Raw genomic sequence first — 13,618 nt, forward strand, 5'->3', positions numbered from 1 at the left:
TGTTTTGTATCAAAAGATGACACAGGAACAAAACAAGCAAGAAGTCAAACTGTTTAGCTACTAGAGCCAGGAGGAATGTGCACAGTTTATTTTCAATGTGCAATGTGGATCAATAATTGGCCTGTCTGCTGGACAGCTCCATTACAATTCTTTCCTTAGTACTTTGAATGGATTGGAAAGGTCTTCTTCCAGATTACTCAAGTGCACAAAACTTACTAATCCAAAGAGGCTTATAAGCAAATGAGAAAGAAAAGTCTTCTTCTTTAAGCATACATTGATGCACTTGCAAAAAAATCGTATTTTAGTGATAGCAATAAACCCTCAACCCTCTACCTCAGAAGCTGTCAAGGGAAAATACTTCTTATCTATGCGGTCTTCCTCCTCTTCATCTGGTGGTGGCTTTGCTGGAGGCGGTGGCCGTTCCCTCTGTTGAAGAGAAAAAGTATTTCACTATCTCTTTCTTCAAAACTTATTTCACTATCTCTTTTTCTTATTATCTAACTTTCTGTTCTTATCTTAGCTCTTGGAAATGAAAAAGAATGATGTAAAGAGCTCCCCTGAGAGACTAAACTCAAGGATCAGTATCTAAACACAGGGTTTAGTATTTGTACCTAACCCCGCCCCCAACACACACAATTCCGCCAGCATGCTCTTCACTTTCTGATGCTTGTAGCAGAGAGTATAAACACAGCTTTCATATTCTAGAACACAGTGAGAAATAGCACTGAAACCATGGCCCTGCCTTATCAGAAAATATCCAATACCCATAATAAAACTCTAGCCTAGAAAAGCCAGTGGCTCAACTTTCAGACTGGTTAAAAAGAAGCAGCAGTAAATCAAAACAATCAACTTGTCAGAGTTCAAACAAACCCACGTTATTAAGGAAGAAATGAGGAAAGCAATCAAGGACAAAAATCGTCAATTCCTGCTCAAACTTTATCGTTTCCCCCATTTATTCCTCGAAGCTCAGAACTGGTCTCTATCTAGTTCTTGGTCACCTCCTTCAATGATTAGTATTATGCATCGCTCACATACTAAAACCTTTCATCCCTGCCCATTTCAAAAAGGAATATTTGCCGGTTGTCTTCCCTAGAGCAAGGGTTGGTGAACTCTTTCTTAAAGAGCCACGGAGTAAATATTTTAGGCTTTTGCAGTTAACCCTGCCACTGCCACAGCAGTACCACAGAGCCAGAGAAGATACGCAAATGAGTGTGGTCATGTTCCAATAAAACTTTATTCACAAAAAAAAACGGGCAGCTGCCTGCCCTAGAGCAAGAAACACCCTGAAGCAGGGATTAGGGAGGTCAAGTGTGGCCCACAATTTCAGGAATACACACCACCTTTGGTGACAGAAGGCTGGGGAAAGGTTTGCCATAGTACCTAAGGGACCGTCAGCATTGTTTACAGTCCAAAGTCCTAACCTGCTTCATAATCAATGTTTCTACAGGGAAGGGAGTAGGAACCTGAGCCAGGAGTTGGCTTGCAGGCTCATTCCCCACCTCGTAGGTTAGTTCACTGTGTTGCTAGGGCAAGAATATTTATGAAAGGGTGGAGGAACATGTTGAATTACGCAAGAGCCTCAGAGAAGTCTGGAAGACAAATCCGTGTCCCAGGAGCAGCAGGAGCAGCCAGCGTTAGGTAGCATTTGGTTAGCATTCGGCATCCATGACCTTCCTCTGTTCAAATACACTTCGCCCCTCCGGATTCTATCTTGATAAATCAGTCATTCCTACAGTCCCTGGAACCCGATGGATGCCTAACGGCAACAACCTTAAAACAGATTCGTCTTTTCAAGCCAAACAAGGCTATGAGATCACATTTCCCAGTGAGTTCCACTTTCCCTAGCTGGTCTTCCTACAGCGGTGCAGAAACAAGCTTGGTTCCTTCCAAGGGGCACCTCGTATGGAAGGGACTAGCAAAAGGCAGCAGGCCTGTCACATACACCACCTATCCAACCCTGGGACAAAAATAGCCAGGGAAAAACAAAATGAAACACAACAACGACAAAAAGGACCCATCCCAGAAGACTTCTCAAGACTAAAGGAGCCTAGAAAGAACAAGATGAACACCTCTGTGCAAGAAGTGATCACCAGAGACACTGGAAAGAAAGAGAGGCAGGAGCCTCTTTTTTCCTGAACGTGAGAACGCTGGCCCAGGGGCCTGCAAGGGCAGAGCTGAGTTAGGCTCACCATCCACGGCATTTGTAAGGTGTAGAACAAACAGTCCCTTGGCCAAGGTTCATTACCAAGGAGCCAGGCAGGTAGCACCGCCACCACATACTCAAGTAAGAATGGCAAAGCACGCATCCCAAGATGCATCAGTTTTTACTTAGCAAGTCCACCGGAGGGCAGATTCTTGGGGTGGGACAGAACAAAAAGACTATAAATCAGTGGCGAAGCCCACAGGAACTTGGTAATTCAGAGCTCCCTTCAGGAACCCTGTGTTCCTCTGGTAAGGCCTCTGGCTCCCTCTAATGGACATCACCTGTAAGTACCACAAAAAAACGATGCCTTCCTCCACAGGCGGGCTTGCTTGCTACACTGCACCTAAGGCGGAAGTGCAGGAAATCAGTTCTGTCCATAGAAGCACGTGCTTCCACCACTCACAAGTCTTACTGGTCCTTGAGAATACCCACTCCAGTGGGCTACAACAAGACTGGTGGGCCTTTCCGAAATTCATACAGAAATGCTGGCACTGTTCTAGGACCAGGCAAACAAAAAACAATACTAAGCCTAATAAAAAAAAGAACACTAAGAAACACCAAGCCATTCCCAGGGCACATCTGAAAAACTCAAGGATCACCCAGTTGCCAAAGGTTCATCTAAATGGTCATAAGGCAGATTCAGACCAAAAGGGATAAGGCTGGCCTCTCCTACAGGAAGGAATAATATACACCTGGAAATCTGCCTCAAGCTGGGATCACTGGGACTCAGAGCAGTGGCAGGTTCAATAAAAATGCGGTGCTCAAAACATCAGATTATTGTACTGGCTATGTAGGAAGGAAGGTCGGGGGAACACTGATTCAGGCTTGGGCTCCGAGTAAAACCCTAAGGGAGAAAAATGGAGTAAAACCTCTTGAGAACAATGGACAAGACTGGAGGCAGAAGCAAGTGCTGGAGAAAGGAGCAGTCAGATGGGAAGATGGACCTTGAGAAAGAAATGGCTAGAGAGATTATAACTGGGAAAAACAGGAATGCCACATACTAACACATACAATATCCAATTAAGTCCTGCTACAACCCTGCTGAATGCAGGTATCTGTCCAGATCCAAATGGATACCATTCTGAGAGCAAATGGAAGGTGAGGATGCACTCAGGGGAGACGAGAACTTACTTCAGTGAGCTCTTCCACTGTGGAACTGCTCTCAGGAGAGAAAACTAACAACATACAGCAAAGACCCCAAAGACAGAAGCCGCACAAGGCTAAACGGGAAAAATGTTTCAATTTGCTCTAATACCAAAAACTAATAGAACGATGCAGACATGTTATATTGAAATCAGAAAAACCAAAATTCTACCTCAAGGGGATCTATATAGTTTAACCACAAAAAGCAAGAGAAAGATGTGGCAGAGGCCCAGGAGAACAAGGGGAGTAGGCAGCAGGCCTCTGGACAGCTAGCTGGCACTCGGGGCATACTCCCTCTCCCAGTGCTCCACCAAAGTACAGGCTGACAACACAGCCCCTGTTTGTCGAGGGCCCTAGGCCACATACAGGCCTCACTCCAGCAGTCTTCACTCCCGCTGCCTCGGCCTCCTTGTTCATGGAGTCTCGGTCAGATGATCGCCCACTGGCCGTGCTGTCCAACGAATGGCAGGAGACAGCGTTATACAGTGCCTCGTAGGGACCCTCCTCTTCAGCGTTTGTGTCAAAATCAATGATCAGTTCAGTCACTGCTTTCTCCACATCACCTGAGCAGGTTAGAGAGCAAGAGTCAATGGATGGAGAGCACAATCTCAGATTCCCAACCACTACCCAATCCCCTTCCAACCACCTCAAGCCCCTAGTCAACCTGAACTTGACAAACCGTAACTGAGAGCAGGAAAATAAAACGACTGCTTTGCTCCATGGATAGGAATAAATACAGAGTTTCAGTTGCTCTTTATACCCTGAGACTCAAAGAGATTTTTCTCTAATTTAATATGGCAAACCCTTGACATTTACGAGGGATACCTCCCTCCCAAAACCTTAAAAATTCCCAAGAACCTCAACACTGCCACAGCATAAACCATAAAATGTGGCAAAGTATAACTGGAAACTTAAGTAATCCTTTCAAATTCTTAGCAGAAACCTTCATGTGCTCAAGCAAAAGAGAGGATGGTGAAGTCTTTCTGATGCGGAGGCGCTGTGCGAGGTTAAACTCACCAGACAACATGAACATCAGACTACCCGGGACTCAAACATGGGACGCTGAAAAGTTACAGACTGTTGTGGACCAGAGATCTCTGAGTCTCTGGCAAACAGTCAGAACCGTTACTATAAAATCCTTGAAAGCTAAGAGTTTAGTGAACTACTAAGCCCATCACCAGTGGATTATGAGGTCAAGAAAAAAAGCAGGGGCAGTGGAGGTGGGGGCAGACAAGGACTCCACAATGAAGACAGGCCGAGCACCCCTTAACCTTATACATCTGCACCCCTCTGAAAAATCCCCTTCCCATTTCAGGACTGGTGTTGTGCTATTCCTCTGGCCTTCTTTACTATGCTTTGTATCGGAGGGAAGGTGTCTGTCAGTATTCTGTCTTTCTCATTCATCATACCTAGGACCTAGAAGGCTGCTCAATAAATCTGAAACGGTAGATTGTGGCTAATGATGGGGAGGATGGACTGCCCAAGCTGGTGCCCAGACCACATCTGTTGGCCAAGTGATACAGAACCAAAATCTGCCATCTACACGTCCAGCAACCAGGTGGTACTCACTCAGTATTTACTGAGAGCCAGCTAAGCCCACAGCAGGGTAGTGTGTGTTAGGAAAACTTTCCTCGAGATCTGAATTTACCTTGAGATCATCCCGCCTACAACACATCCCAGAACAGACCTCACAGAGCCAACTGTAAAAGTGAGAATAAGATACAATAGGAAAGAAGAGGTCCGAAGTCAAAGGCCTAAGCTCTGCCCAATAAAAGTTCAGATACTAGCCGGGAAATAATAAACGTGAATATGAACTTATTAAGTACTCCCAATCCCCTGAAGTTATTATTTAAATGAAGCTTTTTCTCTTCTACCAAACACCACTCAACTCTTCAAGCTGAGAGACCCTTGACTGGTGCAGAAAGGCCACCTTACCCTGAGACTCCTGGGATACAGAGTCCATACTGGAGACGAGAGGTCCCTGGGACGTGGGGGTTCTATCGGCCTCTTTTGCACCTCTTTTTCCAGTCATGTGATCTACATGGAAAGACAAAAAAGAGCTACACCAAATGCAAATGCCTTTGGTTCGGCCAGTGTGTCCCCAGGTCGCTCCAACAGGCGATGAACGGGTACCTTCAATAAGCGCCGCTATCTGCTGGCTCTTTTGAGAAGGCAGTTCCCGGACAGTGTCTAGGGCAGTCAGGCCACGGTTATCTTTTATGTTGACATCAATTCCTAGAAAAGCACACCAGGTGGACCAGGGGGGAGTGAGCAGTTGCAAGTTAGCCTCAAAGAGGGTCAAATTCCCGGACTCCTAATGCCCCCAGTAGCACGACCAACATTTTTCATCCACAGCTATTTAATCCAGCTCTTTGAGAACAATTCGTACACTTGCGGTCAACCCATGGAGACATACATACATTGGGTTCAAGTGCAGCCAGCAACAATCCCCCTCTGGAGAGGCTAGGGAGAACAAGCCCACCCCAGCATGCCGTGTAAACGAGAGTGCGGCCGACCTCTCACCTGCAGCCAGCAGGATTTGCACCACATCAGTCTTGCCAAACAGAGCAGCCTCATGCAAAGCACTGCCCTTCTCCGTCTGGAAGGCAAACGAGAGCGCAGAGCAGCATGTCATCAGAACAGTGACCCAGGTTTGGCGTGGCTCCACACGACAAATGGGATACAGACAATGGGAAGGAGAGTAAAATCAACCGCACAAAGTCCTCTGTCATTATCTTTCCCACTTTTCTGGTCTGGATTCTGGAACCACAATAGTGGCCGGGACGTGAAGTGTGTTTGAAGTGCCACCATCAGGCCACACAGGAATAACTGTGTAGCAACTCCGGGTGCCACCTACTGGTGAAGCTCCTCGGGTTCCAGCCCTTCCCGTAGGGGGAAGGGGCGGGGGAAGGAAAAATCAGAAGAAAAGTAGGAGAGTTGGGGATGGGTGGGAAACAACCAACATCTTAACTTCACGTGTGGTTTGGTGCTTTGGTCGATGCAAAAGCTAAGGAACAGTCATTCATCAGAATGGACAAAGCTAACTACACGGGGAAACGCTAAGTCTCTTGTTGGCAAGATCAAATCGATGGGACTTTGCAGGTGGCAAAGAGCGGCAATGGGAACGCCCATATAGGAAGATAATGAAATTTTTCTAATTTTGAGAGAGAGTCCACAAGCACATCTTTTCAGGGCATAATGACTATATATTACCCCTGAAAAGGAAAAAAACAACAACAAATCAGTAACAGACTCACTTGAGGAGTTTGTCTCTGAAGTTTCACATGAAAATGAGTCAACGGATGGAAGCATCTGAGACGGGATGTGAAACGTGCTAAATAAGAACACAGCCCAGCAGCATGGTCCTTGAGCCTCTCCCACCACGATGCAGCCCCTGGAGCCCGGGGGGTAGGGGGAGTGACTGCCCGGCTACCTGGTAGTTGCTGTCCATGCCGGCATCCAGCAGGACCTGCACCACAGCTCTGTGGCCGTTCCGTGCCGCCAGGTGCAAGGGCGTGTGCTTTCTAGTGTTGCAGCCCAGGAGGTTGGGGTGAGCGTTGAGGAGCATCTTCACCACCTCCAGTCTCCCGTACAAAGCAGCCAGGTCCAGGGGTGTCTCAAATTTGTTGTTGCGCATGGTGGGGTCCGTCAGCTCCTCTAAGAGGACCTTCACCACCTCCGTGTGGCCATACTGTGCGGCGCAGTGCAGGGCCGTCTCGTTGTCGTTGTTCTAAAGGATTGACAAGCAGATCCCGTCAGAAGGGCACCTGGCAGACTGGCCTATGACTGGGACGCACACCCAGAAAACCGCTGAAATTTAAATGAGGAAAATAGCAGCAATATTTAGGGACTACTAGCAGCCGGTCAGAATGAAGACACGCTCCCCAACAAACGAGGCCAGCCGCTCCGATCAGCCACCGTGTGCCCCAGTTGCTGCCAGAACGGGGGCTGTGGTGCCCCTCAGATTTACTGTCTCCTGTGCACCATGAAGGAAGTGTCCATGGGCTGCAAGGAGAGTGAATGGGGGAACGCGGCGGGCCCCGGGCAGAGGCTCCCACACACATGAATGCTGATGATATCACTGCCATTGACTCATTTTAAATTTCAACTGGTATTACAATTTATGTTCCATCAACCCTGGAGTTTCTGATTCTGGTTTTGTTGACTGTCCACTTCCTTACAGACAAGCGTTTATTGAAAGAGTTTATTATCCGCACAGCTTCTTGCATGCAAATCAACCAGCCAACAATCAAAGTAAAAGAGCAGAGCACCAAAAGTCACTCTTGGAGATCTCAGCCAATAGCCATTTCCCGGGGAGGGCGGCGCCTGAGCTCAGTCACAGAGGAGCCTGGGAACCTGCTGTCACCCTGTGCCTACCCCAGGAGCCGGCACCAATCAACGCATGCGCAAGCTGCCACATGGGGAAGTGTTGCCTGTGTCCCAAAGGCTAAATGAGACACGGGAATGTTTTGTGAGAGGTGCAAAATATTCAAAGTTGTAACACGACCATCAGTTCAGATTCACAATCCCGGGGTCCTTCAATGCCAATTGTGTTTCAAACTAAAGGCAGAACCTGGGACGAAATAGGAGAAGTTTGTGCTCCATCCACCATCAGAAGCAAAATGCTAATCATTCCAATTGTGCTTCTTTTTTTTTTTTAAACAACTACTGACAATGTATAATAAGAGCAGGAATAAAGTAATTTCCATGACCTCTCCTTTTTTAGACGCACTAATGAAAATAATTCTCCCACCAGATTTTGAGATTCCTAAATTGATCCAGGAGGCTTTTGCCACTTTAGGGGAACCAAGCTGATGAGGTGGTGTGTCCATCAGGTCAATATTGTGCACCTCTCAGTGACCAAAAGGTAAGAAGTGAAATGTTTCCACAATCGCTTTAATTCTATTAATTACACTAAAAGTAACAGACCAGGAGTTACCCAAACATGCATGCAATTCCAGCTGCTTTTGAGCTGGCATTTGACTGCATCATTTTTTCCAGCTACACCAAGTGCACCAGAAAGATCTAGAGTTGCTGGGAGTGAGGCCCCCAAAGGCCAGAGTGATAGCAAAGAAAAATTTCTGATGAAATATAGACAGAAAGGGTGGTAGCAGGAGCCACATGCGAAGATAAATGCACACAGATAAACAGAGGAAGCAGCACTGAGCTCAAACACAGCCCAAGGAGATCAGCAGCTGAAGTGCGGATAGCCTTTGCTGGTCACGGGACAGAGCCCATTAGCAATGGCATCCTGCGATACAACTGGGCCCAAGGAGTGGATTCCAAGTCAACCTAAAAGGTTGGAGGGAAGGGGAAACTCTGGGCTGAAAGCAAATCTTTGGGGTTCCCTGTGCCAAACCAACCACTTAAGATATCCATTTGGAATGCCGATTCCCGAATAAGCCAACTCAAAGCTGTCGCTTCAGGTTCTTGCCATGAGAGGCAGCTTCATCAACAAAGCACACAGGGGCTTGCTTTACAGTGGTTCGAGGGCAGAGCAGCAACCCAAAGAAATTTTAAGAGGATTCTCAGGGTTTTACATCTCAATTAGCAGGGCAGAGAAAGTCAGCTTATTCTCATTAAAAGCCCAGTCCAGAAAAACTTTTCACTCTGAGGCAGACACTGCTGTCTCTTTTCTATCCAAGTTGTCTCCTGACAACCAGAATAATCTGTCCTCGATTTTGTGAAAAGTATGCCATTAAGGTCCGAAGAACTGTAAAACTCTAAGCTAGCCAGCAGGAGGAAAAAAAAGAAAAATCTTGGTTTGTTGTTGTTGTTTGCTAGAACTAAGGCAGCTACCACGAAGCTGCCTTACTGAAAGCAAGGTCTTGATCACTACCAGGCAAATTTCCTGCCTCTGTTAAAAACGGCCTAACCACATCTCTGCAGAATGTTATACTCAAATTAATAGTGTAGAAAGTATCTTTCTCATGCTTCAGTCTTGCCAGACATGGTCTAATAATTATAATACTCGTAAGTTGAAGTCTGTGGTGACCCCATCTCTCGAGTACTGAACACAGGCCATCACAATGAGCTCTTCTTACCAGCTCCCCTTTGGATGTGACAACTACCAGGGCAGGAAGTCATTAGTGTTGATAGTGTTGATTAGTGTTGATAGTGTTGATTAGTGTTGAAAGTTTAGGGACCCACAAGAAAGGGAGGGATTCCAAGGAGAGTACCGATTCCTCAGGACCCAGAATCCTTCTCTTTCACATCTTCCAAATCCTACTACAGGTGCTCATCACACCTCAAGAGTTCCCAGAATCATATTGCTACGTACTTGGACTGAGGACAAAGACTAAGAGCGAACACCCCAATTTTCCTCCAAAATCTTCGCACACTCTCCATTCTTGCCCATCTTGAGACTCACTTCCATTTCTCCTTGCTACAGTCAGTACCTCTAAGAAAAAAGACCCCAATACCCTTTAAGTATGGAGACCCCACTTAATATGTAAATCCATTCAATTTATGCATGTTTATGCCTATCTATCTATCTCACATACACATAAACTACAAGCAACAGAAAACTATATAGAAACATTCTGGTGGCTTTTCTCCTCTTGAAACTATTCTAAGCCAACACTTCCCAGTGCTTAGACTGCAGCCCAACTGTACTCTTGACCACTGTTGATAGACATCAAAGTTGGAAACAACTGAGCTACAGCTTTCTGTAGCAACAATGGTGTAGGTTTCAGAAATCTACCAAAATTGGAACAAAAAGACAAACTGGACCTCCTGAGATTTAGCAGACATGGCAGAAACATGAAAATTGGGTCCATGTAGAAGAAGAGCTAGACTTACTCTGTAAGTGCTCTGGAAGGCAGAAACCTGATCAAAAGATGGAAAGTTTAGGAAGACAGGTATCAGCCAAGCTTAAGAAACCAAAAATCAGTGTAATTCAAAAAGAGGCTGCCAAGTAGGAAGTCTGGTTGTTACCAAGAGAAACAACCAAATACAGCAAAGGGCAGACAGCTCACCTTTCAGGTGAGAGAAAAGGATTCCTGGTCTGGATGCAAAGTTGGCCTAGATCAGTGGTTCTCAAACTGGCTTTGTTTTGGAATTACAAGGGAGCTTAAAAGTAACCGAGTCCCACCCCAGACCTACCAAGGTAGCACCTCAGAGGTAAAGCCCAGGAAGACTATTATTAAAAAGCTTAACAACCTAGCCCATACCACCTTGACCAAGCAATCATCTAACAGCAAGACAAACTGACATCATGTGCCTTATAGTGAAGGAATGAAATATAACATCACTCCTACGACATTCCTGCTGAAAATGTAGGGCCTGAATCGATCAGATTCAGGAAATAAAAGGAAATATGTGGAAATAACAGACAAACTGAGTGATAGTCTACAAAATGACTGGTCTGTATTCTTCAATACAGTCAATGCTGCAGGTCTCTGTGGCAATCGTTTAGTGGATTCAGCTGTTCACTGAATGGTTGGTTGGTGGTTGAGTCCCACCCAGGGACGTCATGTTCATGGTTCCTAGTCATGAAAGACTAAGAAGGGCTGAGGAAGTGTTCCAAATAATGTATGATCCTGGACTGGACCAGGAAAAAAAATTGCTCTAAAGAATATTATTGGGGAAATGGGTAAAATCTGAACACAGATTCTGTATTAGATTCCAGTATTGTACCAATGTTGAATTTCTTAAATTTGATAACTGTACTGTGATTGTACAAGTGAATGCTTGTTTTTAGGAGATACATACCGAAGTATTTGGGTTTAGTTAAAGGTTCATGATCTCCATGACTATGTATCAAATAGTTCATCATCAATTAAGCAACAATATACCTATACATTTGAGAGAGAGAGAGAAAATGTGCGTGCAAATGAGACAAAATGTTAACAACTGATCAATCTAGATGAAGAGTGCAATGCAGTTCACTGCATTATGCTTGCAACTTTTTGTACAGTGTGTCAAGATAAAAAGTTTTATAAAAGTCTGCTGGGTGATTCAGATGCAACCAGCCAAGCTGATCAGAATGTGGAGACAACTGGTTGAGACAACTTCCGGCCTCTTCCAGCTCTGAAACTTAATTATTTTTACGTGGACAGGAAAAGAGATCTACCCTAAAACTAATTTGACCATTGCTCACCTTACAATATTCAGACTAAAATTATTTTAAAAGGGAGCAAATAAACGATTTTAACAGTTCCGCCGTAGCTACAGATGACCTACATTTGAGACTGGTGTATGCTGACTTGCTGAAAAAGGAAAGGCTCCATATGTTGAAGAGGAAGATGAAAACTCATGAAAACCATCCCTACTCCCAGAACAGGCACCTGAGACTTTTTTTTTTTTTTTTTTGGACAGACAGAGATCACAAGTAGGCAGAGAGTGAGGCAGGGGGAGAGAGGGGAAAGCAGGCTGCCCACTGAGCAGAGAGCCCGACGCAGGGCTCGATCACAGGACCCTGGGATCATGACCTGAACCGAAGGCACGGGCTTTAACCCACTGTGCCACCCAGGCGCCCCACACTTCTTAATTTCTACAGGTGCCTGACAGGACTCAGCACACAAACAATTCCCAGACACAATCCACATCAATAAAAACCCACTGAATCAGTATAAAACCCAGCGAGGTTCGATTTGAATCAGCTCAAAGAGAGTTTGCATTCATAGCAAAATCCAAACAGCTTTAGCCTTTAGTGCAATTTGCATCATTTGGTCTTTTGTGGGGCGGTGGGGGAGGGGGGCGTGGGGCGGGGAAGGAGGCAAAGGACGGTGTTTCCAAAAAGAGAAATATGTTCTTATGCCATTTAGACCAATTTTCTTTTTTGTGTGGGAAATCAAGGGATAAGAAAATGTGCTTTAAAGAACCAAAGACTTACCCTTTAATCAGAGCTTTATAAGCTAACTAAATTAACCACCGAGTGCGAAAACAATCACTTCAAGGCGCCTCCCCACAAAACAAAACCCTGAACACACTAATTGAGCAATGTTTCATTAAGCTTCAATCCACCAGTAACAAAGAACAAATTCCAAAGTCCCGCTTCAGAAAGAGCAGACTGTATATGCCCTTCAGAAGTCAGATCTCAAATACTACTAGTTATCAGATAGTTGTACTTAATGTACATTCACTTACTTAAACTCCAGATGGTATACTGCACTTTACAGAAGAGGAAACCAAGGCTCACAGAACTTAAGTAACTTATTTAAGTCACCAAAACCAGTCAGTGGCAGCACAGAATTCAAACTCAGGCTTGACTTGAAAGGCTGTGACCTTTAATAAGAGTTTTCTCCACTACTACAACAAGTTTAAAAAAAGAAAAGAAAGAAAATGAAGATACGGTATCCTCCTCTTTTGAAAATTAGAGAACAGAATTTACAGAGAGGGCCAAGCAAAAGCTAATGCATTCCACTACCCCAAATCAAACTGCTTCTCCGCCATCAAGTCCCAACAGCTGAAGAGCACGGCCCACGTAGAGCTTCACTCGCTAAATCAGCACTTCTCAAAGAATATCTGCCTTGCATTTGGAAACACGTAGAAGTACCTTATGTTTCCCTTCCCCGAGGCTACTGGGTTCCGAGCAAGGGAAAGGTAGCGAATGTGACTAACTGCACTGACTCAACCAAACTCCAGACTGGTGTCAAAAGGCAAACCTCACCCAAGTGGAAACTCAGGTCAAAACCAGCAGGTGAGAGAACCAAGAAGAAAGGCTAACCAGCATCCACAGCTCTGCCTCCTGGTGTGGTGAAGGCCGGAGGGGCTGAGCAGTTCATCACCAGGCCTAACCTGCCCCCACCTCACAGGGAGGGAGGCTCGAGGCCAGTGTCCTGCTTGACCCTGTGACTTCATTTCCTATTTCAGACCCCCTCCCAGGGTCAAGAGTGATCAAGCAGTGAAAGAAGCTAAGAGCTGGGGAGAAGCAACTGAGGCTTTAAAGTCCCAGGCAGAAATGCACGAACTCAAGGAAATGAGGAATGAGCCCAAAGGGACAGCTTTTAAGAGTAAAATGGAGTCACCATACCCCTTCCCCACCACCTCCACTACTAGCTTATTGAAAATGAGATTCCACTTCAAAAGAAATAGAGAAAGCAGTGTAAAAAAGATTCTTTAATCCAGTTAGTATAATCATTTTCTGTGCTGATTAAAAAGTAAGCTAATATGTTTGACATCTCTTAATTGAACTTTTCTTTTTCAAATTTAAATGATTTTTAGCAATCACAATGGTAAATTATGCATATAATATGGTTCCTTCTCTTTCTCCATTTCGGCCATTTCTAAGCTTTTCAGACATTCCGGGAAAAGCACCCAACCTTTCCA

General features: G+C 45.2%; 1 protein-coding gene across 11 annotated transcripts in view; it reads right to left on the reverse strand.

Moving 5' to 3' along the window:
* The window catches only part of ANKS1A (ankyrin repeat and sterile alpha motif domain containing 1A), a 176,778-nt gene that overhangs the window by 90,113 nt on the left and 73,047 nt on the right, over nt 1-13,618 (reverse strand). For all 11 annotated transcript variants that reach the window (XM_046005732.1, XM_046005725.1, XM_046005729.1 and 8 more), the window contains 6 exons: nt 6,780-7,076; nt 5,870-5,945; nt 5,480-5,581; nt 5,282-5,383; nt 3,713-3,909; nt 334-426 (listed from right to left, as the gene is read on the reverse strand). In XM_046005732.1, the coding sequence (XP_045861688.1) occupies nt 334-426; nt 3,713-3,909; nt 5,282-5,383; nt 5,480-5,581; nt 5,870-5,945; nt 6,780-7,076 (867 nt within the window). The remainder of the gene's footprint in view (nt 1-333; nt 427-3,712; nt 3,910-5,281; nt 5,384-5,479; nt 5,582-5,869; nt 5,946-6,779; nt 7,077-13,618) is intronic.

This window comes from Meles meles, chromosome 5 (assembly GCF_922984935.1).
Source record: "Meles meles chromosome 5, mMelMel3.1 paternal haplotype, whole genome shotgun sequence".
Lineage (NCBI taxonomy): Eukaryota > Metazoa > Chordata > Mammalia > Carnivora > Mustelidae > Meles > Meles meles.